Genomic DNA, 27,297 nt, shown 5'->3' on the forward strand with positions numbered 1-27,297 from the left:
AGACCGTCTCATCTTATGCCCTCCTAGGTCATTTATTATGTAAACTCGTCACACTAAAATATAGCTCTTGCTTGAGAAAAGGTAAGGATGCAATGTATACGCATGTTTGGATCTTTACAATAAAAATGTGACATCAATCCAGGTGTTTGGCTATATTTGAAAGGGTTTGTGTGCTTTTAGGAAGTTTTAATCCCCTAAAAATGTATAGTCAATGTGTTGAGTAACCAAAAAGAAAATAGGGTTGTGAGAGTGTACTTATGTTTAGACAGCAATGCAGTTGAGGAACCCGTTGCTATTAAAGAGTTTGGCTGAATGATTCCTCAAGTAGAGAGGCGACTATGTTTTGGTCCACCTGTAAAGAGAACACAAAAGTTTTCAACAAACCTGGACATTAAAAACTGTTTATTAATATAATCCATTCATGGAATTAAGACAAAAGCCTACATATTCTCTAGCACAGTGGTTCCCAACATTTTTGGTCCAAGGTACCCCCACAGCGCTGTCAGCTGAACTCACGTACCACTTCATTGATTCCCAATGTGTATTCCAAATGTATAACACTATTCATTATATAAAACATGTTTTCATAAAACTGAACTGTCAATATTAAGGTTGGTTTGGTCAGCAATACTACTAGTAGCCTACTAGGCTACTACAATGCTGAATATTTCAACCATTTATCCACTAATGTTTCTTTTAGCTAACTATTTCAAATATGTATCCAGTACATTACTTATTAGTAATTATTTGAACTGTAATTGCCATTACTTTTAGCTATCTGTTTAAACTTCTTTGCTTGCTGGTTAACTAGTTTTTTCTACAATCTGTTAGATTCCCCCTGGCAACAGCAGAAGTACCGCCTGGTTGGGAATCACTGTTCAAGCACACATAATATGGAAAAATTGACTACCTTAACGTGGGTGGTTGAGTGGGCACAAGAGTACATATGTAGCAGTAAATGTGCATAAGGCTTTTAAGGGGGAAGGTGTGTTTGTGTTGGAGGGTGTGTAGAAGAGTCAGGGGTCACCTCACCTTTTAAAAGAATCAGAATTTTTACGGTTTGGTCCAGAAATAGCACGCTTACCTACAGTATCATTCTCACACATACACACACACACATACACACAAAACACCCACCTCACATATTAAGCCCAGCTGCACCAGCTCTTCAGCCACCTCTTGAAGATTCTCATCTGAAACACACACACAAGCACAGTTAATAACCTCACCTTCTTTATCATCAACTCTACCAGTCTTATTAAGTTAAGCAAATACTATAACACACACACACACACCTACAGCCACTGGTGTTGCTCTTGCATCTCTATACCCATTTTGTTCCTGTGGACATCTAGCGAAATTACTTTAGGTAATATCCAAACCAAATAAAAAAGGACAGAGTCTAGAATCATCTGGCAAGAAATAATAAAAAAGCCAACAAGTTTCAACCAACATGGTCTTCATTAGGACATGATCTGTTAAAACATGTGAGCTTTTCAAATAGTCCTCTTCAGCCTTGTTATTAAAGGCTTGACGATTTGACAGTCCTAAGCCGCTTATATCTTTTTTTTTTATTACACAAGCAGTAGTGTCAATAACCATGTTAATGTTACAATGCAGATACAAAACCTTTTGTTGCGTAAAATAACTCGTGCTCTGACTATGCTATTCCTCTGACTGTTTACATTGTATAAAAAAGTGTAAGGACTCACTTCCTTTAGTGTAAGTCTAAGGCATGCTGAGGGGAAGTTAGTACCTTAAAAAACTGAACTACAAGTAAAATACAAAGGGAGTCAACAAAAGTCTAGAAAAATATATGCAAGGTTGCACAACATATGAAAACATGCTGGATATTACTTGATTAAAACAATGGGAAAATACATTTAGAACAAATCAGAATCTGAATTGGTAATGAATGTATAACTTTTGATGCCTACTTTCACCTGAAAACCTTAAGATAAACCTTCATAATAATTATAATCCTGTTTTTAAAACATAGATACTACCCTTGTAACTAAGTGTTTTTTTACTTTTAATTTTCCAACTGTGACATTCTTTTCTTGGGCCCTGTGAGCAGAGTTGTCGTGGTCTACCGATTTTTAATAACCTAGCTGTCCATTTACAACTGCAGGAATGTGGCTGGGACAAGACAAACAACTGGAGGAGAAAACTTTGACATTAAGAAAAGAAAAACACCAGCAGCCCACAGCTATATGATGAGAGATTGATACTGGAGTTCCATAAGAGTCTTCTTTGCTTGTTTTTATCTTGTAGTCTGACATAAAATAATCTACTACAATTTAGTTCTTAAGTTTTGAGGGGAAAAAAAGCTTTGTTAATAGGATTCAATTAAAGTAGGGTGTAGGAGAGCCATGCAAAAGGCCAAGGGTGTGAAATGCAAAAGGCTCAGAGAGCCAGTGACCCTGCCCAGTTTTACTTGTTACCACACAGTTACTTTGGACTTTAGCATGTTGATAAGTAAAGCTTTAAAGAATATCCCCTCATATTAGCTAGAGGGACTGTTTAAAAAGAGGGCGTGGTGTGTCTATGATGTGAAGTTACAGTATGTGTGCCAATGGTATTAAGGTGTGAGTGCAAGAGAAGACTTGATGTGATAACCAGAGGGAGAAATAAAGAGCAGAAGAGATAAAGTCAAGTGGATGTGTGTAAGTTAGAGACCGGGAAGCAATGATCAGATTTTGACATGGGAGGTGACAGCTGTCAGGCATTCCCCACAAGCCTGCAACATTATACATGCCTACCATACCTGTGTGTGCATGTGCACAGTGGGTCATACATTATTCTGACCATTCAAATTAAACAACTGTGTTGTGCGTTCTTGTCTCATTTGCCTTTCTTGGGTTTTAGTCCGCCGCACAAAATTGAGAGGAAAATCCTCAATTTCAAATAAATTAATTGAACAAGTAATATTTAGAATTTGTCAAGGAGAGTCATTGTTGGTATCAAGACAATGTTTTTAACCGATCACACGCCAATTGGGGTTTGAAAAGGGACAATGGCCATTAAAAAAACCTTTCCAGAATGTATCCATCTAGATGCATTTTTCCATAATAGGAGCTGCAAGGTTTTCATGACACATAAGCGCCAGTTAGTCTCCCTGCCTAAAATAGTCTTGCATACTGTATTTTGTGACCCCATTTGAGTTTAAAGCTCTCTGGAATCTCCCTCTTACTCTTCTACATGCCTCAGTGCAGACATATGGAGGTACTGTATATTAAAACTCTGTGCGTGGTAAAATCTAATCAGCGGAGCTAGCTATACAGCAATTCATAGATACATAACATAGTAATTTATCATCACCTCAAGTCAAACTGAATTCTAACATTTACCCAAGCTGTAAAACTAAACTGTATAGAGGGACAAAATGATCATGCTTCATAGCACAAAAGCAGACATCCATGTTATGCCCTCCCCAACAATGTATGCTTTCTGGTATTGATATTTTACACACACACACACACACACACACACACACACACACACACACACACACACACACACACACACACACACACACACACACACACACACACACACACACACACACACACACACACACACACACACACACACACACACACACACACACACACACACACACACACACACACACACACACACACACACACACACACACACACACACACACACACACACACACACACACACACACAGAAGTACTTGTATGGGTACACAATGTGACACACATACACTCATAGGCTTGAAAGAATGGCTACAAATCCACCTATCTTCCCCTAATCTCACCTATGCAGGACAAATCTTCCAACAATATTAAATGATCATCTGAATGCAGGAGCAACTCTAACAGTGACTGGTTGGAAATGTCAAACGTTGTTCCTTGTTAATTAAAAATATGCACCTCAATTTTGTTTTAGCATCCAATAACACGCCCAAATCAAATCTTTCAAGTTGCTTTTGACGCAATAAAACTTGACTGTGAACGAGGGTGCACGATAACAATAAAAAAATGACTGACTGTACCTTGAAGCTTACAGAGTGTTTAAGTGTCAGTGTGTGATGAAAAGGTGGTCTAAGGGCTAATCTAATTTTGATCACGATTTCGAAATTCTAAAGATCACAAAAACAATGTCAGCCAGAAAAACTAATATGTTGCACATTACATCTTGCAAGTAAACTCGTATTTTTCCCTGTGTTCTGAAGGGGAATTCAAAAAGTTCAATGGGAAAAGTATTAAGGGAGTTTTTTACAGTTCAAGGTGTTTTCACTGTTGATTTGTTTAACTGTTCACTGTTTTCTAATTTTATTAAATGCAACACCTTTCCAAAAGTCAATGAGTAATTGTGGTAAATAATCATGATTTCAATATTAATCTAAATATTTGTGATTCTTTCCATAATCGAGCAGCCCTAGGTGATCTTACGAGGTAACATGTCACAGCTGAGATGTCTATTCATTTTGTCCTCCAGTTTCAGCAGTAATGTTACCTAAAAGGAGAGAAAGACAACAACAGACACAATTATTATTATTATTATTATTATAATATCAGGTTGCATTTTGAATTAGTTGAACAATAAATGATCAACCTATACATATTATTAATGAGACTTACATGATACTTGGTTCCCTCCTCGACAGATTCAAAAGTACACTGCATATGAATGACCTGCGGAAGAAGTATGGAAATCTAAGTATGAATAGCTCTCAACTATTGTTGAGATTTCAGAACAGTATTTTACTCCAGCAAATACATAGTATGCTTTATTCAGTAAGTGATCGTAAAAATTAAGAAATGTTAGTATCGCGATGACTACTTGTTAAATGTCACCATTGTTATTGTATCTCCCTAATGTAATATGCAGTATAATCTGTTGTACACACTCGCCGTGTCTCGAGCTCTGAAGGTTCGGGGGTGGGGGATTTGACCAAGGGGACGACAATGGGAGATTTAACAGTCTCCTGTTGAGGCTGCTGAGGACAGGGCAGCCCGAACGCCGTCATTGGATAAATACCGTTCCTGAACCAGGGAAGGAGGGAGAGACAAAGGCAAGGAGAGATGGAGAAAACATTATAGAAAGAGGAAAAAATAGAAAGAGGGGAGAAAAAAGATGGAAGTCATATAAAGTACAACATACAAAAATTAAGAAAAAAGTTTGAGGTAGGGAAAGTCAGAATCTAAAGAGATGAGGTGGAAAATGAGAAACGTTTTACTTTACTTTGTAATATAAGAAAAACAAACATGTAACAACATAATTCTTTTTGTCGCTTTCCATATTGTTGAAACTAAACAACCCGAATTACAAATGTGTCTTACAAAAGTAACACACTAGTCAATAACAATTTAAAAATAAAGGAATTCCTTAACTTGTATCAAAACCTTGGTCAGGACCCAGAATTATTGTTTTAGGAGGTTATTATACCATATTAAGATTTGATCAGATTTTATAAAGTAACAAAAGATGCACCAGAATAGTTAGATGTTCCCATACTGCCCCCATGTGGCCAGATAGTGTTTATCTTAGGGCCAATTTCTCAGAGAAATGGAGAACACAAATTGTCAAGCTTTAGTCTTGCATTGCCAGACCTTCCTAGACAGCGCTGTGGAGGAAGGTCTGGTTAGTTCACGCAGCATTCCAGGATGGGAGAAAAACGTGCTCTGGTTTATTGGCATTTCTTTAAACCAATTGTTGTCTTGGGCGGCGCAAGGCTCCAGACGTAGTAACAGCACTTCTGCAAAATAGCCCCCGGAAAGGAACTTGTTTTGGTAGAACATGTACGTTCAAAGGTTGTTTTAGTTGTGCAACAGAAAACTCAGATTGGACAGATAGTCTGGCTAGCTGTCTAGATTTACCCTACAGAGATCTTCGGAGCAGTTTACCATAGTCCTTGCAAATATACCGGAGTTTAAAATGCCAACACAGTGAAAGCCCTAGGTAACGGTTTAAATGAGGGAAATCTGGCGAAATTTCCAGCAGCGCCAGAGCAATCCATGAAGTGGAACGTCGTCAATCTAGACAAATGCTTAGTTTTTTGCTGGTCGCTGCATTGCTTCTTACCTTACATCCTCCAGGAATTTATCAAGTTCCAAGGCAGGAAACTGTGAAAGCCTACAGAAGGAAAAAATAAATAGATGATAATGTTTGATGTCTTTACACCACTTACATTGAAAATAAGATAATATAATATTACCAACAACAAATGGATTTACATATATACGAGTAATAAAAATACAGTATATAGGACACATACAACCAATAATATTAGTACTAATGATACTTTTTTTTTTTTTTCACCTGTCTGCCATTATATTGATAAACATACACTACCGGTCAAAAGTTTGGGGTCACTCAGAAATTTCCATTGGACTCCATTATAGACAGAATCCCAGCTGAGATCAGTTGCCTTGTTTTTTTTAACCAGGGCAGCATTTTCCAGATTACATTATGTGCTTACATAATTGCAAAAGGGTTGTTTAATGTTTTCTTAGTTAGTTTTGTAAAATAATATCAGGAGGGGAAACAAAATGAGCATTTGGAAACATTGGATGGATGGTTGCTGATAATGGGAAATGTAGATATTGCATTAAAGATCACCCACCCACCCAGATCAGCTGGTATCCTGTCGATAATGGAGTGAAATGGAAATTTGTAAGTGACCCCAAACTTTTGACCGGTAGTGTAACTTCTTGTGCTGAACATATTCAGAAAGAAAGAATAATATAATATCAATGTTGTTGCTATTAAATCTAAATACATCTATTTGAATGACTAATGTTACTATTTGTGCTGTATCTAGCAGACGCTGACCGGATACTAGTTTGTCGACTCCGCCTAAATTCTGCATTTCAGCTTCTGGTCCTTACTTAAGCTGAATGTGGTCTTTTTTTTCAGCGATGACCAAGTTGGGGTCCAGCTTCTTTGTGATCTCCTCCAGGGCATTCTCAGGAATCATGTCTGGACAATTACAAACCATTAAGAACTGATTAGGTGATACTGGTTGTTAAGACATCCAATGGATTCAGGTTCAGCAGCACCTCTTCCTGGTAAGGATACTCACAAGTTTGAACTCTAGCTTAAGTAACTTATATGGTCAGTCTTATCCTCTCAAAAGCAAATCACAATAAATAAATCTGTTATTCTGTGTCTTTTGTATGCGTATGTTACAGACTTACGGTGGTGGCTGACAATACAATGTGCAGCCAGAAGTTTTAGCAGCGGTACTTCAAACAGAGCTTGGTTAAACAGTAGCTCTCGGGCTGTGGGCCTTGTGCTGGGATCACACTCGAGGCACGTCTGGATTAGCTCCTACAAAAACAAACATCTGGGTTACATACTGTACTTCTGGAAGAACATCTGTTGTGACAAATGGGACCTTCAAATAAACACAACAAGACAAATAGTTATCTGAGGTGACTCAACTTCACAGACACACACACACCCTTTGCAGTGGGTCCTCCAGTAACTGTATGGCATTGTTGATGGCCTCCTGAGAAACAAAATAGGACTCCCCATTTCCCTGGATTTCCAAGAGCGCCATCTGCAACACACCAACACACACATGTTAACATATTGCTTTAAATGTCCCGTTATATGCTCATTTTCAAGTCCATACTATTTCTTTTCTATTCATACTATTGGGTTTCTAATAGAACATGTTTACACGCCTTAATGTTTAGTAAACCAATTAATCAATGTTGGTCTAAATATATCTGTATTCACCCTCTGTCTAAAACAGTCCGTTTCAGTGGCTGTCACTCTAAGCCCCCCACCCAAAAAGACCAGGCTTCTCCGATTGATCAGCGTTTCTGGGTCTTCTACATCTGCGCCCTTGGAGTGTCTGCATCACCACTGCAGCCGGGGAATGACTGCAACGGCACTGTAGCAGCATGTTCTACCTAAATGCAGTATGGTATAATTGTGACATACAGAAGTCCCTACGTCTCGTTTAAAGGCAGAGTTTCTGAATACTGGCTGAGTGCATTTCTCTGTGGCTTTAGCATTTTGATACATTGATGCAGCACCTTGACCTGCTTTATAATCACAAAATTGAACTGTTGTTACAATATGTGACCGTTAGGGTTCAGGCCATTCTTTCATCTATCATCATCGCTCCCATCTCACCTCTAAGGCACACATGCCAAACGAGTAGATGTCTACGGCCGTGGTGACATCATCAACAGCTATGATGAGAGAAGGAATAAAAAAGAAAATTTAAAAAAAGTTTGCGTCAAATCCTTGGTCAGATTTTTAGTCTTGTTTACTTCTTCTTGATAAGATATTTTTTGATTTAAATACATTTTAAAATAATTTTATTTAGACAAAGCTTTTGCATTGTTGATAATGGTAAGATACTATTCAACACTATTATAGTGTGCTGTATTATGTTAATGGCTTAAAAACATATAACCATAACATATTCATTAACCTAAGGAATTGTATCTACATACCTACATACATAATATATGATTTATTTTTGTGGGGAACAACACAGGTTTTCCTTTAAAAAGTATTTAATATCTTTCCAATACATCTGTATCATCCAGTTTAGTCTGGAGTTCAGGAAACCACCAATATCAGTAAGATTAAAAAAAAGAAAATGAGTATTATGGATAATTTTGCTCATGTCTACCTCCATATTCTGGGGCATAGAAGTGCAAGTTCTTCTGTTCCTCGTGACACGTCTTCACATGGTTATTAATGGTGTCTGGGGCAACTGCAGATGAGGGAGCAGAACAAAGTGCAGAAAAACTTTTGTGGCTGGACTTTAGTCATGGCAGTGTATGTGTGTACAGACAACAGTTGTTTTCTAAACCACAGTACACACCACTTCGTCCCCATCCTATACATTGTGCAGGGGTTATTTCAGTACCCAAGAAAACAGATTTGCCACCATTTTTTTCACATGAGAAATCTTGATTGTGTAGTCCTGGATGAGACTGTTACTTTTGTTCATACAACACTGGTACTGTGTAATCATGGAAATTCGTTGACATTTCCGGTCTTTAAATCCATAATTTAGTATCATTTGACTCCCCCAGCAGTGCTTCAGCTCCACTACCTAACCCTGTAGGATGAAACCTGCTTTCCTCTATACCTGATCCAATCTTGATGAGCCCGTTGTGTTGGATAAAGATGGTGTCACAGGTCAGGTTGCCATGGATGATGGGAGGGTCACATGAGTGGAGATAACTGCAGCACAGAGATAAACATTCACAAATACAAACTTCATTAGAAAGGGATTGGGTTGTTTTACATGTGTGTGCATTTTCCTGTGAGCGACCATAATGAATTTAACATATGTCTAAAAACGGTAAACCAACCTGAGAGCAGACAGGATCTGTGTGCACCATCTCTTCCAAGCCTGTAGGACCATACACCTTATCAGAACGCTTAGCTGGTTTCCAATATGGAGTAAGTATGACTTACATAATGTGATTTAACTTTGCTCAAAACTGGTACATAGTATATTTGCCATTTCTGTTCTTTTTTTGCCAATGGCCAGATGTCAATTAATGTCTTAACAAAACGATTGGTCCTTGCTTTGGAAATCCTATCTTATCCATGCTGTGATAACGGGGCTTTTACTTTTCACAAGATATGTAGATCATGTACTGCAAGACTTTCAGATACCATTATTCTATTTTGGTTAATTTACATACAGCACTAATTACCTTTTCATTCATGGTTTTGTGATTCTTCTTTGTCTTTTTTAGAAATTGCTTCAAGCTTCCTGATGACATATATTCAGTAATGAAAATCACCTGAGGGAGAGGAAAAAATTAGGGGAAACCATGTGTGCCTGTACCAAATGATGTTTTTCCAGGTTTTAGACTCACCCTGGCCCGGTTCTCCTTTGTGTCGGCCCAGTACTTGTGAAACTTGACGATATTGGCATGTTCCAAATGGATGAGGTTATCAAATACTGCCTTCACTTTCTCCTAAACATGCAGGAAAAACAAAGTATAACAAAGTATTCATGACATGTTATAATACATATTTATATGACCATATTTACCTTAAACACTGACTGTTCTGTGTCTGACTGATTAGTAATATGTCTCAAGGAACTGTTGATGTGAACAAAGTATAAAGAACGATTATTTTCTCTCATGTTTTTATGTAGGTTTGACCTTGTGGTCTTTTTCTCAGACACCAAGGGAAACGGCATTACAATACACAATGCCAGAAATTGTGTGACACTAGTATACTGTAGACAGATTATCACATTAACAAACATGGACAGTTTATAACTACTTTATAACAACAGGACTTATATATATATATATATATATATATATATTACACACAACAGCTAGACATATTTTCTTTTAAAATATAATTTAATGCCATCAACAATATATCACTGACAGCCCAAATTGTATTAATTAAAATGTATTAATTTTAATTAAAAGTTACATTGTCTATCTGTAAGCCATGAAACCTTACATTTTGCTGGCATTGTTGGACACTGTTTTGTCAACATTACAGACCAAGAGCTACATCATAGTCACCCCTATAACCTTGTGTGTATTTTAGTAAAAGAACATTACCCAATCAATCTTTAAACTTTTTTTTTTTCTCCCATATAGTATGTGAATGAATTACTGGAGGCAGAAAAACCTCTGTGTGTATCTTTAGCTGTTTTTTCCCCATATTGTAACACTGGGTCTCACCTCTAACAGTTTGAAGTTCTTCCTCTCAGAAATCATGACTTCATTCCAAACTACTTCTACCCCTTCTTCTGTGTCCATGGCCAAGTATGCAGCATCTATACCTGGGACATTACGCTGATTCACCTACAGTGGAAGTGAACAGATAATAGCTTATGAGATATTATATTTTAATAGTGAAATCAAATACAAGACACAAGAACGCCTCATTTGAAAAAGAAAGAAAATACTCCCATCAAAAAAACGTAGTTTTGAAAAAAATACTGAATATGATCATCCACTAAAGAGGCGCAATCCCCTTTTGCCCATACCAAAATCTATTGATAGAATAACACACTGGCTAGTTTGAGTCCAGTGTTGCCATGATGAAACTTACAACGTATGTACTTATGATGTGTCTCTGACCAATTACATGAAAAAGGGGGATATCTTGAATCAGTATCTTGATACTATTAAACCAAACCCTTTTGCACATGACTTATAAAACTTTCATACAACTTTTATTCCAAACTAGAAGAAAGTAATATGGTGTGTGAGATAAAACAATAGCATTTTAAAAATGATGGCCCAACATGGTGTTTATTTTATGCAGATAAAGATATTAGTATTAATGCAGAACAGGGCCGGGGGATATGACGATATAGCATGTCTTCAATATACGGGGGCTTGAGAAATAAAAAATACAGAGGGCATAAATATACACACCCCTATGTCAAATTCCCATAGAGGCAAGCCCAATTTTTATTTTTAAAGGCCAGTTATTTCATGGATCCAGGATAATATGCATCTTGACAAAGTTCCCTTGGCCTTTGGCATTAAACTAACCCCCATCATCACATACCCTTCACTATACCTAGAGATTGGCATGATGTTATTTCAGTTAGCCCAATAGCTGGTTTTTCCTCTTTTGAATCAACTTTAGCAGGGGTGTGTAAACTTTCTCAAGCCACCGTATTATTCTACATAGTTTCTATCATGATGTCAAAGAAAACTGTAGCCATACTGAATTACGACAATATTTAAGCCATTTGGACGACACTAGTTATTTAATTTTCATTAATTAATTTAGCACTAACGTTCTTCATAAAATTAGAAATTAAAATGTACCTTTCATTTGTAAAGTATTTAATTCACAGGAGTATACAACATAGGCTTTACCATCTGCTTAGTTCATATAGTCTATTTATTGAGGTTCCAGAAAACATGCTACATTGTGATATATATTGTTAGTGAGATAGGAAATGACCTATCTCAAAAGAGAAGATTTTGGCCATATCACCAGGGCCTACTTCAGAATATTAATTTCATTAATTTTGCTTCATTCAAATGCAATGGAGTCTTTTACTATAGAAAAAGTATCTATGATCCCACTATTACTGCATCCATTAATTAATTCAACTGAGCTTCATGACTCAGGTATAAATACTCAAGTCAAAAGTCACTTTGAATTTGTATTTATCCAGAGAAATGTGACGCGTCTCTTAATAACTTTTAATTGAAGTTAAACTTTGTCCATCATTTTCACTTGACAACATCAAAGCAAAGCTTCCTGGCCGTCCTTACCTCTTCTCTGCGTTTCTGCCAGCGGCCACAGGGACTCTCTTCCAAGATCTCTGACTCATCTTCACTCTCATCCTCATCCTCCGTTGCTGTGGTGGCAGGAGGCTGTATGGAGGCCACAGGCGAAGACACAGATGCTCCACTTTCTACCTGTGGAACATTACTGGACATATGTCCTGCTGTGACCTCTGGTTTGCTTCCCTCTGTAACCGGAGGTCCTATCTCCTGTGCTTCCGACATCATGACACAAATTGTATGTCGCTGGCCTTCCGTCCCTAGGAAGTAATAGGAAGCCTCTTTCCTGCTTTCCACTTTCTCTGTTTGAGCTGGTCACACATCCATTTTCCTTTCTGGCCTGACTTTCAACAAGAGAGAGCGCAAGCTGGGGGGACTGTAAAAAAATTACACATGTTTAAGTTCGTAACCTTTGGCAATAAAGTATTATCTTCCCAAACGTTAAGTCGTGGTTTGCCATTTAGCTTAACGTTAATTAACTGAGAGACAAACTTATCTCGTATGCTTTGCTGGTTGGACTCAGAGGCAGAGCAATATACTGTTACAGGACACTAAAACATAATTCACTGAATCTAACTAATGTTAGCTTCTGTAGCTAATTTAACTGTTGAAGGCTTCTGCTGAATGTTCAACCTTAGCTTAGCTGGAGAAGTTCATCCTCCCAGTGCTTTGCTAACTTTCCCCAGCTAACGAGCTAATGAAAGGTAAATGACGTTAAACAAATAGCTAGCTAACATAAAGTTAAATAACGTTAGCAATGCATACTATATCTTACCGTGGAACAGAAGACTACCGCAAAATGAAGAGTCTCGGGCTAGCTACATACTGATGACAAAAAGAGTAAAAATAGATAAGTTTAGACAAAAATGCTAGCTAGTTCGTCATAAATATGTTGATGGGTTTTCACTCTTGTCCCTCTCAGCAAAAGTGGGAGGGGCGGGGCAGCAGTTGGGAAGCGCTTGTTTGCGCGCAGAAAACGCAGTGGCGTAGAGTAGACCATGAAGTTTGAACTTACAAGCAAATATTTAATCAAATATATACCCAACGTGAGATAGCAAGATCATATATTATTTAATTCAACAAATTATCTAACTGTGTCATGGTCAGTGGACCCAATATAACGCCCACCGTCCAGCAAAACAGAATACATGTGGTGAAAGTGTATTTAAGTAGTTATATAGCTATACCCAAATAAAGACTTTTGGTCAACATGTGTGTATCGTTACTACAAACCCCTTCGACTAGAAAATAGGATAAATTTGTTGTCCTTTTTAAGCATAGTTGCCGTCTCAGTAGTCATTTTGTAAAATCAAGCGCACTCAAATTTGGTTTTGATGGTGAGCAGCTCAGCTCGAAGAACATTCAAGATAGTTCACATCCATTAATCATAGTTTGTGCGAAGCGGAAGCCCCAAAGTGCCCATCACAACGTTAAAGGTATATAAAATGTGTATGTTTATCATTAAATCAGTAAATAATAAAACCAATACAATTTTTCAATAAATTAAATAAACGTTTCATGAAAAAGTAGGAAAGGGATGGAATTCACTTATCGTAAGTGAAAACGGAAGTTGTCAGAGGTGAACACTCTCTCCTCGCTTGTAGAAGGGTTGTGCAGCTGTTTCACGTTGCTAATATTCTGCGCAAGATGTTATCCGCGATTTACATTCAAGGCAGTGATGACAACAAGCAATAAAGGAATTATTATGTGGCTGCCTTTTGGATAAAATGACCCCTGTCTCTCTTCGCCCACTATGTGGAGGCTTAACGATACCGACGCCGTCCGTATAGGTCGCATCTAAGGGATATTTTATGGAAGGTTGGACAATCGAGGGAGAGGTTGTGAGGCTGGGGAGTCAATACATCGGCAGAGCTAGAGAGAGAGAAGCCTTAGCAAGCTAGCTGTCGTGACAGTAACAGTTACGACGGACCAGTGACTTATTTCCGTACAACAACCCGTCGGCTCGGTTATTATGGCTACGAACGGTAACAACTTAACGCCTGGGATGGGAGAGATCATCCAGTTAAACGTCGGTGGGACAAGGTAAGCTTCGTCAACAGGACAGCCCGGCAGATGATGGTCATCATTTTGGAAATTTGAGCTCTGGCTACGTACGCGCATGATGATATCTGCATGGCCAAGCAGCCATGGATGTAGCTGAAGTAGATACACCAGGTTGTGCACTTTATCATTAACCTCTCTCTCTCTCTCTCTCTCTCTCTCTCTCTCTCTCTCTCTCTCTCTCTCTCTCTCTCTCTTTAAATTAATTCCATTCAAATGGGCTTTAGTGGGATTCAAGTTTTAATAACTGTTGCCAAAGCATCAACATACAAGTTTAAATATGTGTACAACAGTACACAGTAAATAGTAATATAACATATTATTTTAATATAATATTGTGTGTGTGTGTGTGTGTGTGTGTGTGTGTGTGAGAGTGTGTCGGTCATTCACGGTCCCTCAGGTTGAGGCATGTTGGTATATTCTGTATTGTGCTACAAGATCGGTTCGGTCTCCTTCTACAAGGAGTATTTTGAATTTTGAGAGGTCATTAAATTCGTTGAAATCTGAGATTACAGAGTTGAATCAATGTTCATTGTTTTATTAAATGTTTTATCGCTCTCTCTCACTCACTCACTCACTCACTTGCACGCGCGCACAAACACACACACACACACACACACACACACACACACAGTAGATCTACATTGTGACATTATGATGTAGTGATGAATTTCTTTAGAAAAGCAATTCCATGAATGGCATGCCTGTAATGTTGGCATGCCTATGACTGCTGTGACCCTATATTTTCCTTCACACAGTGTATGTAATAAATGTGTTTTTTTTTTTTTTTATACTTTAGGTTCAGCACCTCCAGACAGACTCTGATGTGGATCCCAGACTCTTTCTTCTCAAGGTTGGTTCAACGTTGTCAGCATTTGGACTCTCAGATGAAGATAATGCATGGAATTGATCTGGACTGTTTTTGCAAGATTGGATATTTGAAGAATGAACTGAGTATTAGTAGTGTCAGAGTATACATTATGAGGATCATTCTGCTGTGTATAAAAATAAAAGGAACTGCATTTGTCTGCATAGCCACAGTTAGTGTTCTGCACATATCTCAAAGCAGGCTTAAACCTGACTAACATGGGACTCAAATGGAGTAAATTTAACATGTCTAGACGCCCCATGAAATTAGGCTAATTAGGCTGTACTAGTAGTACTATTGTAACAGCATGTAGGAATTTGACCAGAAACAGGTCAAAGACTCATGCTGTGGTGCTTTTACATCCCAGTAAAACTAAATTTGTACTACATAATTAATGTTGCGATGTTCCATTATCTTGTCTCTGTCTTGTTTCATACTTGTACTGTTCTGGTAATGGAAACATGTTATGGGATTACAATTACAGTCTGATATGATTGGAAGAAGGTAGAAAAGGGAGCCAGCTGCAATATTTTTTTAAATGTATCTTTTGTTTGTTATTTAGTGAGGCAACAGTCTTGTATTCATCAAATATTTAATGTGAACATTGTGATAGTTAGTAGCCCTTATTTTAAGATTTTTGCGGTTTTGAAAACTGTCGTAATATATGGACTAAACATATATGTTTTAGTTTACATGAGTGTTTTTCACATGTATCTAGTGAGATATTTTTGTGTGAGGGTAACTCACTTAAAGTGAAACAACCACATTGGGGCTGGGCAAATACCACAGTTAGAACAAACTTAAACACTGGACTGAGCTTACCGTTTGACAACAGCTGACCAAGTAGTGCTAAATCCCTGTGAGCCTGTATGCCAGTGCACCTGTCTGTCTGCCTGCCTGTCAGTGTCTCTGCCCTCAGCTGTCTTCAATTTGAAGTCAATATAAAGTTATTCTTAATAATCACTTGCAACACATGCTGATGCAGTACTTACTAATCTGTTGTTCCAAGTAAGCAAATAGTAGCTGTGCAAACTGTAGTGGTAACACTGTTAGTAATTGGAAATAGAGAAGTCCTCGGGTTAACTGGAGCACTCATGTGTGTGTGCTTGTGCTTGTGTGTGTGTGTGTGTGTGTTTGTGTGTTTGTGTGTTTTCCAGTTTGCTGAGTGGAAGGATATCCACTCTTCGGGATGAAACTGGAGCTGTGAGTATAGCCTTGGTTGCTTCTTATTCCAAAACTAGAACAACATCTGCAGGCAACATCTGAAAATTCTCTTCCAGCAGATAGGACATGACATTTGTAGACATAAGATATTATATTATACCATTTGAGACCATATTAGACAAATTCCATCCACTTTCCTATTGTATTGTGAAGGGCTACAACAAATGTTTATTTTAAATTACAGATTAATCTCAATTATTTTTCAAAGACTTTCAACATCAGAAAGTAGTGTTCCATGGTGATTGTAAGCAATTGTTTTTCTTTTAGGGGTTGATTAAGACCTGCATTATATATATTCTTTCACTTCCAGATATTTATTGACAGAGACCCTACAGCTTTCGCACCAATTTTGAATTTCCTCCGAACCAAAGAATTGGACCTGCGGTAAGGAGTTATTACACCATTCAGAAAATATCCCTGAAAGTTTATTTTAGGCAGACATTATAAGCTGGGCCTTACTGAATGCTTCTGCTGCTTCTTTCTCTTTAGGGGTGTCAACATCAGCATCCTGCGACATGAAGCAGAGTTTTACGGGATAACTCCTTTAGGTGTGTTGCCTAACACAGGTTTGGGGAGGAAATGGAAGTAGCAGACTTGTATTTAGCACAAATAGTCATACATTACACTGACATGATGGAAACCTCCAAATGCACCTGCCTTATATAAAGTTTGTTCTGTAGCCAATGCATACATGTGTGCAACTTCACCAGGTATTACATAAAAGCTGAGCATCTGGGGTTTTTGGGTAGCCAAAAAGTACAGCTTGTAGATAGCCTATAGTACAGATGAAAGGGAAATATTGTCCTGTCGTGTAACATCAAATACAAATACAACTTGACCAAGGTCAAAACCTTATTACTGTTAGTTCCATGTACTCTTATGTTGTTTTACTTCCTGTTCAGTGTTTGTAACTTCCCTGCATTGTCTGTATTTCAATTGGAAATTTACTTTTGCGAAAACCGATCACCTGCTTAAAATCATAATATGCATAGCAACAACTATGATAAAATGCACGGTTATTACATATAATATAAATGACAGTGGATTGCTCTGACTCATGGAAAATTAGTCTTGAACTTGAAAAACACATTTGTCAAAATTAATTAAGTCAATGCAAAATAGAAGAAATAGAGTATGAGGTTTTAAATCCACAGAACAAAATAAAATATAAAAATAATACTATGTATCAGCATTTAAAAATAAATCATCCCTTACATTCTCTGTTATGTTTTACAGTCATTAAATAAGTAGTCACTTAATCTTGGAAACATATCTATGATGTTGATCCGGTCATCATGGGCTCATTGCAGTTTATGTGTGTGTTTGTGTGTGTGAACCTGCGTATGTATTTGTGCAGTGCGACGCCTGCTGCTGTGTGAGGAACTGGACCGCTCATCGTGTGGTAGCGTTCTCTTCCATGGTTACCTACCACCCCCAGGTAAACACATGAAACAGAGTCATACAGAAACTTATCTTAAAATAGAGAACCAGTTGACTGCGATTAGAATATTCAACTGATGTTCCAAAAACAGTTGCAGGAAGAAGACAACCTGGTTTTAAGACACAGAATACTATACCAATACAAATCTGCACAAATTTCTATTTATAATTGTCTATTTTTCCTTGACAGCCGTCCCTGCCCGTAAGTCAACCCCTGCCTCAGCAGCCTCTGGTCCCGCTGATGAGCGGCCGGGTCCAAGTGGAGCAGAGGGCTTCACCCGTGTTTGTTCCCCTCCTCACCCTTCCCTCCCTGGCTCACCTGGAACGGATGACAACCACAAACTGGGTGAGTAACCTAGAGCAGCTTTATGAAGTGATAATCTGTAGAATATATTATATATATATATATATATATATATATATATATATATATATATATATATATATAAAGATATATACAGTATATATGCTTACAGCTGTTGTGGTGCCAGAAGTCCATCTCTGCACAAATTTTAAGCATAAAAAAAGCAAGCAGCAAATTCAGCAAAAAAAGACTCTTATTTTGACAGTGACTCTACACTGTCTGCCTTCTGCCTGTCATTCACAAAATGTAGGTCTACTGCATGTGCTGTAGTATTCATACTACTTACGTCTGAGTGTTTTGTGTTTTTCTACTTGCTTATATGTATGTCATATCTGTTTATGTGTGACAGTAGGAGAGTATAGTATATGTACCGTTTATGCTTGTCCATATGTGAGTGTGTTTCTGTGAGTGTGCATTAATGCTGGAGCTAATGTGACCTGACACATCCTTTTAGTGTGCTGGCTGAGGTAGCCTAGTTTCCCATTGGCCTGCTCTTTGTTGAGGATGACAGAGAATATAGTTAGCTGCAATAAACAAAGAGTGTATGCGCTCTGGACTGATGCAAAGGGATTTGGGATGGGTGTTTTATGTCATGCAATAATTTGAAGTAAATGTTACTGATCCCTGGCTGGTTCGAGACCTTTGAATCACTGTTGCTGTTTTACTTAGCAATTCAAATAATGAAGTGAAAACAAAAGGGAAATTCAGTCTGATTAGCAGGCTACAGAAGTAGTGTGTTTATTTGTATGTTGTGTGTGTTTGTGCAGGTCCTGTGGTTGACCCCAGGAAGGTGCTGATTATAGCGGGACACCACAACTGGATTGTTGCAGCTTACGCACACTTTGTTATCTGCTACAGGTAATACTGCCCCATTTCTCATCCACTCTAAAGTTGTTAGGGGGGAGACATTAAATTATTAATGATGGGAAGATGGAGTCATCTGTTGTCTCAAGTTTTTCACAGAATGTGGCCACACCTGTAACACACTGTATGACGGCTAATGCTTTGGGTAAGCATATTGTAAAAGCAGAGGTAAATGTTTGCCTGTGTGTGTGATCTTGCTACAGGATAAAAGAATCTTCTGGATGGCAGCAGGTGTTTTCCTCCCCCTACCTCGACTGGACCATTGAACGCATTGCGCTTAACGCTAAAGTGGTGGGTGGCCCGCATGGAGACAAGGACAAGATGGTGGCCGCCGCCTCTGAAAGCAACATTATTCTCTGGAGCATCCAAGATGGAGGCAGTGGAAATGAGATAGGTATACAGCAAGTATAGCAAAAAATAGAAAAATCCAAGGCACTCATATTGGAAAAATCCAAAAGCGTTTATCGTTATGGCTTTGTCATCTCAAACCTTTAAAAACAACAAGGGAGTCAGCTAGTCAATATACAGAGAGTATGTTTGTGTCTATGGACTATCTTGCTGATATGTGACCCCTTTGACTTCCTGCCATCTCTGTGACTCAGCCTTCACTCTCCACCCACTTTCCCTCCAGCCCCGCAAATTGACACTAACTCCTTCCTCTTCCCACCAACCCAGGTGTATTCAGTCTTGGTGTACCTGTGGATGATCTGTTCTTCATCGGGAACCAGCTGGTGGCTACAAGCCATACAGGGAAGGTTGGGGTGTGGAATGCTGTCACACAGCACTGGCAGGTAGGAAGGCGGTGTGTGTGTGTGTGTGTTTTTGTGTGTGTTTGTATGGGTGAGACGGAGAAAAATCGAGGAGTGGTGAGTGTTTGTGAGTCTCCTCCACATTTGTGTTTTACTTAGTTAGTGAACATTATAGTAAGGTTATGGGGCCTTAATGACCCTTCCTAATGAATGTACAATTTGTGAGCTTTTAATTGAGAGACAGTGACGTCACAGAATAACACTGTACTGACTGAGTTTACTTTTTTGTGTGTGTGTATATTCAAGGTTCAAGATGTGGTTCCTATTACCAGTTGTGACACAGCAGGATCGTTCCTTTTACTGGGTTGCAACAATGGGTCTATCTACTACATAGGTACATGTTTATACACACACACACACACACGTGTGCACGCAAAAACACACACACACACAGGTTTCCAATCATGTATGTCTGCCGCTCAGTTTATATTATGTTTGAAAGTTAGTTAAGGGATTGTGTGTGACTGTTGCTTATACATACTTTTAAAAGCACCTTGATTTTCTTTTTACCTAAATTAATTTTGAGTCAATTCAAGGATTGAATACTGAATCTAGATTTCATAAAATGCTGTCAAACCTCAACACATTAACATTTTGTCTTCTTCTTTTCAGACATGCAGAAGTTCCCACTGAGGATGAAGGATAATGATCTTCTAGTGACAGAGCTTTATCACGACCCTTCAAATGATGCCATCACTGCTCTGTCTGTCTACCTCACGCCTAAAACCAGTCAGTACACCAGTTTTTCCCCTAAAAAAATAGAGAAAATAAACTTGAAAAAAGTTATTCCTGCATATAATTGTCTGTGTTTTCCTTTTCATATTGTTTTAGTTCTCATTTTTCCTCGTTTCCTTCACCTCCTGAGAAATAAACTGACAGGGTCACAGTTACTGACCTGACATTAAAACATTCTGTCTGTTTGTATTTTTGTCTTTCTGTCCTCCCCTCCCTTCCTCTGGTCTTTCAGGTGTGAGTGGGAACTGGATAGAGATAGCCTATGGGACTAGCAGCGGTGCAGTAAGAGTGATCGTGCAGCACCCAGAGACAGTGGGATCGGGCCCCCAGCTTTTTCAGACATTCACTGTCCACAGGAGCCCGGTGACAAAGATTATGCTGTCTGAGAAACATCTGGTATCAGGTGAGGAAGATGTAACAGGTAGGAGGGTTAGACAAAAAGTTATTTTCTATGGATAGAAGGAACTAGAGTAGGTAACAGAGGAATATACAGTACAAGGCAACAATAAGGGCCTTATCTTTTCCATGGTGCGGCGCAAAGCCCAATGCAAGTGTCTTTGCCAGTTTAAGACCAAAGCAGTTCTCAATTTTTTGTCTATCGCCCATGTTGTTTAAATAGCAAATGCACCTGCGCCCATCTGCAAAAGAAGTGGATCCTTGCACGCCCTAAACGCACCTACGCCAAGGGCCTCACACCATGCGCTTAGATCGTTAAAAAGGGCCCTAAAAGTGCAGACTCTCTTGTTTATTCTGTTTTCTATGGGTGTATACCAGTGATTGAGCTCTTGTGTTGTTTTTCCTGTGTGTGTCAGTGTGTGCGGACAACAACCACGTTCGGACGTGGACAGTGACCCGGTTCAGAGGGATGATCTCCACCCAGCCAGGCTCCACCCCTCTGGCTTCCTTCAAAATACTGTCGCTGGAAGAGACGGAGAGCCACGGGAGCTATGGCTCCGGGAATGATATTGGTGAGATAGTTAAGAAGACAAGATCAGTAATTAAAGAAGGCAGCAAGATGGATTAATATGACGTAAGGATAGATGCATTTATAAGGAGGAAGGTAGTTATTATATATATATGTCTGAAACTGCCTTTGCAAATAAGGTTCACATTTGGGATTGACAATATTAGTAACAGATGGATCTTATCTTTGCATACAAATTCAGTAGATAGCAGGTGATCTATGTGCAGATATGTGTGTTATGAGCTGTGACAGCCTTGACACGCACTAAATACTGGTGACATGAATTAGACTGCTACCAGTTTTAGTTACATCAATTATCTCTGGCCTTAAGTAGACACAAATAGTAATTTCAAGCCGTCTGTTTAACTCACCTGGTAGAGTGCCCATATATAGAGGTTTACTCCTCGACACAGCAGCCAGGGGTTTGAGTCCGACCCACAGCCCTTTGCTGCATGTCTTCCCCTTCTCTCTCCTCTTTCAAATCTAAACTGTCTTATACAAATGAAGGCCTGAAAAAACGCAGCAAAAAAATGTTTTTCAAAAAAGAAAAAGTGGTCTAAATAGGACAAATTGAGGGCTGTTTTCTTTACAAAATGTTGTACTAAATGTTTTGTAACAGTATTTCGTGGTGGATTTGCTGAATCGAGATGTCGGGTAGCAGGTAGAGACCGATTGTGTTTTCTGCTCTCAGGTCCATTTGGAGACAGAGACGATCAGCAGGTTTTCATACAGAAAGTGATCCCCATCACCAACAAACTGTTTGTGAGGCTCTCATCTACTGGAAAGAGGTATAATATTTTCCATCTGTCTTTCTCCTTCACCTTTGCTCCTCTGATGTTTATCTAACGTTGTCTTTTATTAAGTGGGAGGAGGGAGGATGCTTCAGCTCACTAAGTTTCTTCAGTTCTTATTGTTATTAAATCTATCTGTAGGCTTCTAGGAGTTCTGTTTGATCGTTGCTACATATTAACGTGTGTGTGTGTTTGTCAGGATCTGTGAAGTGCAGTCAGTGGATGTGACCACCATCTCTTGCTTCATGGTACGGGAGTGTGAGGGTTCAAGTAGGATGGGGTCGCGACCTCGGCGCTATCTGTTCACTGGCCATGGCAATGGCAGCATCCAAATGTGGGACCTGACCACTGCCATGGACACCGCTAACAAAGAAAAAGAGGGGAAAAGAGAGGGTAAGGAGCTAGAGAAAGATAAAACCAAGAGCCGTAATGTAAGAAAATATGTATACTGCTGTTTTTACTCTCTTTTTTTTAAACTAATATTCTGGTTATAGAGTAGAATACCATTTCTAGGATTAAATGTAATCATTTTCTTTGAGGAAATGCTTCATGTGTTTGTTCTGAAGCTTCCCTTGCGTTTGACAGATGCAGGTGGGCCTACAGAGGAGGAGCTGCTGCAGCTGTTGGACCAGTGCGACCTGAGCACCTCCCGCTGTGCTACACCCAATATTAGCCCCGCCCCCTCCATGCTGCACCACACACGCCTCAGAGAGTCCTGCTCAAGGTTAGAGAGAAAGTTATCTCTCTCTCACACACACACACACACACACACACACACACACAAAAAAGACAACCCTTTACCTTCCTAACTAACAAAATAAGGAGTGGTCTGTCTCAATACCGTAATTACAATGTATAACATCCCTTGTACAGTGGTTGTCAACTAATATGATCTTTGTGTGTTGTGAGAATGTCTTTCACTGACTGTCCTTCATTTCTGTCAGTCTGCAGTTACAGGCCCAGGAGCCTATTCCTGAGGGCCAGGCTACTTACGGAGCTGTGCGACCCTACAGAGCGAGCCCCCTGCTGGCCCGCGCGCACCGAACTGAGTCATTCCACAGCTACAGGTGAAATAAAACTTATGTACTTATACATTAAGGGTCGCTTCACATATATTACAAAACACTAATTTTCTCATTGACCCGAGGTTGTATACAGCTATGCAGACACAACAAAAATCTGTTGTAGTCCCTTTATGCTACACAAGAAAGACAAAACAAAAACAGTAGTGCATTCATGTAATGCATTTTTTAAATTTGCTTTAGGAGGTAAATGCAGCACCAAAACTGGTGAATTCACTGTGCAGATCATATGGCTGGCATCTTAAAGTTCAAAATTCAACAACAGGAAAACATTGTATAAACGTGTACTACTTCTGAGCACCAAGCATCACCGATCCAAACCGATTCTGCCTTCCCTTCTCCAGCCGGAGTCCTGCGCTCTGTTGGAGAAGAACACAACAATCCTACCGATTTATTGAAGAAATAGTCCCAGCATAAACCTGTTTACCTCTCTTGTATTGGGGTGGTGGCAGAATTCTCAGATGGATATCTGAAAACCATGAGAGCTATGGGAGGATTAGTTTTGTAATTTTCTTGACTTGACCACAACAATGATGCTCCTAGTTCTGAAGAGCCCGAGCACTTTTTCACCTTTCCATGCCTTACCCACACCTGATTAGTGTGATGGGAAATATGCAGTGCTACGGCTCTCAAGAAGACGATTAGCTACTGGTTTTGAAATACAGTCTCCCTGCGTGCCAATCTGTTTGCAGTTTGTTTATTTATCTATTCACCCGTAACTAAATCCATCCCTCTGTCTTTCTATAGAGACTTCCAGAACTTCAGCCTGAGTCGAGGTGTCCTGGACAGCACTGGTAAGGCGTCCACACAGGGCCCCAGCCAGACCACTGATGTCCGCCGCTCACTCTGTGACTTTGGGCCTGAAGACAGTGAGCGGAGAGCCACAGCTATGGAGTTCTGGGCTTGTCGAACAGCCAGTTCGAGCTGTAATACAATTATGGGAGCTATTACAACTGCTGGTGTTTCCAGTGTGAAGACAGAAGGCGGTCAAGAGTCTCCACGACAGACTCCTGACAGCCCAATTCCCAGAGGCGACGTTAGGCGGAAGGTGCACACAAACCCAGAGGAGGGCGAGGGTGTGGGATCGGGAGGGGAGGGGGTGAAGGTGGAGGCAGGCGTGAGGAAGAGGGGAGTACTAGAAGGGGGCTTTCTTGGGAGGAAGAAAGCTCCAGTCCCTCACCTCTCCTCCGTGCCCTCTGTATCTGAAGGTGGTGGCAGCGACTCATCTACCAACGGCTCCCCCTCCCCGACCAAACTGTCTTTCTCCACTTCACCACGACACAGGAAGCTGGCCCCAGAGCTGTCCAATCAGGACAGCAGTCTGTGATAGTGCCCACCACCCTTTTCTTTCCACCATGTAAGCAAATGTGGAGTTCTGGATATCACAGCAGAGGAGGAATGGGAATTTTTCAGGTTTGGCTAATGGTGTAACTGGATAAATGACCTTCTAGTTTACGACCTCCACACAAGATGCTACCATGCTTTAATGAGTCTGCCTCAGGATGGGTCTCCTTTACTCAGTCGGCTTTCTACGCTTACAAACTTTTATTTAAACAATACACGTTTTTGTAATTAAGTCAGTCGAACTCAAACATTGGTGTCATACATTTAAAGGCAAAATCTATCTGACATGACAAAGCAGTTGCAACATCCTAACGACAACAGCATGTCATCTCAACCAGGCCAGGAATGCATTTGGGTTTTGATCTTTTAAGGAATTTCAATTTGTATCGCATTTGTAAAATCTGCTGGGTACAGCTTGACCTCCGACTATCTCAGATGGCTTTTGGTGTAACAGATGATGGGCGACAAGGTTTGCACTTTCAGCTACAAATCTGAAAGCAATTTGCAAGCTCAGTTAGTCTTAAAAAACTGCTGAAATTGGTTTATCTCCCTGTGTGTCCAATCTACATCTTAAGAAACATACAGTAACTACATGAACATGCAAAAGTCTCTTTGGCCAGGTTTTGTCAAAGGCGTGTTGTTGCTGCCTGTTTGGTTGAAGCACAAGCAGGTGTTAGGCCACTAAAGTGTAGCTTGAATCAAGGTTTATCAAAATAAAACAAAAAAACAAGCACAAAAGCACACTACTATTAAATGAAATCTAAGGAGCGCTTTATCTTGTGAGACCCTTAAACAGATAAAGGAAGCAAAAGGGAATTTACAGTGGCACAGTTTGTACTTTTATCAGATAATTGAAGCGTTTTTTTATTGACTTATAGTCTGGTAGGGATTTGTTCAGAACTTGACCTGACAGAAAACCAACAACAAACTATAACTTTCATGATAAACTTAAAAAAAACAACAACATTAAAAAGCGTTCAAATTACAATGATATAAGACAGAAGAAGGTTGCCATTTTTGGTGATTTGCCTAACAATTATTGACTAATCATTCATCGTTTTAGATTTGGAAGGATTAGGTTACTTTTAAGAACTTATTATGTTGTCAAGTGTCTGACAATTTGTGCAACCTGTTGTTCAGTGAATGGTTTCTGAAACATACCTTAAACATGTTGCCCTACCAGAACATTGGCAGCTACTTGAACCCTAGTCCCGCATAGCCAGACCTGTTTAACATTCTGCCAAAGGGGGGGGGGGGGGGGGGGGGGGGGGGGACGCTCTGCCTTGTTTGTATTTCTTGAAACCAAACATAATCATCTTGGGTGGTGCTAAGCCCAGGTTGCAGTGACAGCGCCCTTTAGTGTCGGAAGAGAACTTGTTTTAGTGGAACATTTGCATGTGGACAGGCTAAATCCCCACAAATATCAATTATATACATATTATGTGTGTATCATTACAACCATTCACCAAAAAAAACCAGCAGGCCTGCCTTATTAGACGATCCAAATCTTTGTCACAAATGGCAATTTTCAGCATGTAGTTGCAGTTTGGAGGTTGCTGTTGTTGTAGTTTGTCTTAGCGAAAGGCATTTTAAAAACAGAAACAAGCAGATAGACAAAGTAGAGAATGCTGCACAAAATACGTGGCCAATAGCATTCTTATGCCCGCAATATACATCTGGTGAGTCAGACTACTTTAACCCTAATGTGTATCCACTTTGCTGCAGCCAGAGAGACAATTGTTGTTCGATAACACGATGACACAAAAACATTACACAAAAAGCCTACAGTTACAGTATGCAACATTGGAGTTAAGATGCCGAAGAGCTACACGGTGATTTTCACATGAAGGCTTCAGGATATTTGATAAATCGTATGTGTTAACAGGGACGGTGGCCTGCAATAACAAAGAATCATCATGTGAACAGGCTAGCTATTTGAAATGTAACTTTACAAGTTCCCGATAAGGCACAAAACCAGAACCCTGGAATTAGCTCAACTAAATGGAATGAAGTGGTTTATCAGTTACACCTGTGCTTGACCTGCTATGACAAGCCAAAATGTCTTTATAATCCAACACAGCAATTGAGGAATTTGAATAAAACATTTGTAAATGTGAATTGGAAAACAAAGTAGTGGCACAGCACTAGAAGCTTACAGTTTGAAGAAAGCTTTATGCTTTTCTTTGTGGAGATTGATTCATCAAAAAAGATCACATTTACCCTAACAGTGACAACAAATCCAATATACAACAACTGTTCTTTTTGCTTTGTGGTGCATACAGTATATGACTTTTTCCGTGATGTCTAAACAGTGAGAAATAATATGGTCATTTTTCAAATTTTACTGTTCAGACAGAAATTAGGAAAAACTATTTGTGTTCCAGTCTAAATTTACCGTAGTTGTTTTTTCACAGCGGTGCCTGTACACGATCACACTTATTATTATTTATATCTTATTTTGTTTACAGTATCACAATATAACTACACTCAATACAAGGGACTGGTAC

The 27,297-nt window shown here is 39.3% G+C and overlaps 1 protein-coding gene, 1 long non-coding RNA gene and 1 pseudogene across 3 annotated transcripts; 1 reads left to right on the top strand and 2 right to left on the bottom strand.

The window, feature by feature from the left end:
* Positions 1-202: 202 nt before the first annotated feature.
* LOC117950579 lies at positions 203-13,193 on the bottom strand (annotated as a pseudogene).
* On the bottom strand, positions 1,575-2,678 carry LOC117950592. Its single transcript, XR_004657948.1, has 2 exons — positions 1,831-2,678; positions 1,575-1,770 (listed from the first exon to the last, which is right to left on the bottom strand). It is a non-coding gene; the product is annotated as an uncharacterized LOC117950592 (long non-coding RNA).
* A 657-nt stretch (positions 13,194-13,850) lies between the features above and the next one.
* kctd3 (potassium channel tetramerization domain containing 3) lies at positions 13,851-24,802 on the top strand. Of its 2 annotated transcripts, none has more exons than XM_034881685.1 (19): positions 13,851-14,419; positions 15,105-15,158; positions 16,331-16,376; positions 16,708-16,781; positions 16,887-16,945; positions 17,755-17,835; positions 18,028-18,183; positions 18,969-19,059; positions 19,269-19,459; positions 19,741-19,856; positions 20,121-20,208; positions 20,487-20,603; positions 20,842-21,012; positions 21,422-21,577; positions 22,265-22,361; positions 22,564-22,757; positions 22,950-23,088; positions 23,309-23,431; positions 24,194-24,802. In XM_034881685.1, the coding sequence occupies exons 2-19, from the start codon at positions 15,130-15,132 to the stop codon at positions 24,771-24,773; spliced, it is 2,508 nt and encodes an 835-aa protein (XP_034737576.1). In that variant the 5' UTR covers positions 13,851-14,419; positions 15,105-15,129; the 3' UTR covers positions 24,774-24,802. The 2 variants fall into 2 exon arrangements, with proteins under 2 accessions (XP_034737576.1, XP_034737569.1); XM_034881678.1 differs by having other exon boundaries at positions 13,851-14,287.
* Positions 24,803-27,297: the final 2,495 nt, after the last annotated feature.

Source organism: Etheostoma cragini, chromosome 1 (genome assembly GCF_013103735.1).
Source record: "Etheostoma cragini isolate CJK2018 chromosome 1, CSU_Ecrag_1.0, whole genome shotgun sequence".
NCBI classification, from domain to species: Eukaryota; Metazoa; Chordata; class Actinopteri; order Perciformes; family Percidae; genus Etheostoma; species Etheostoma cragini.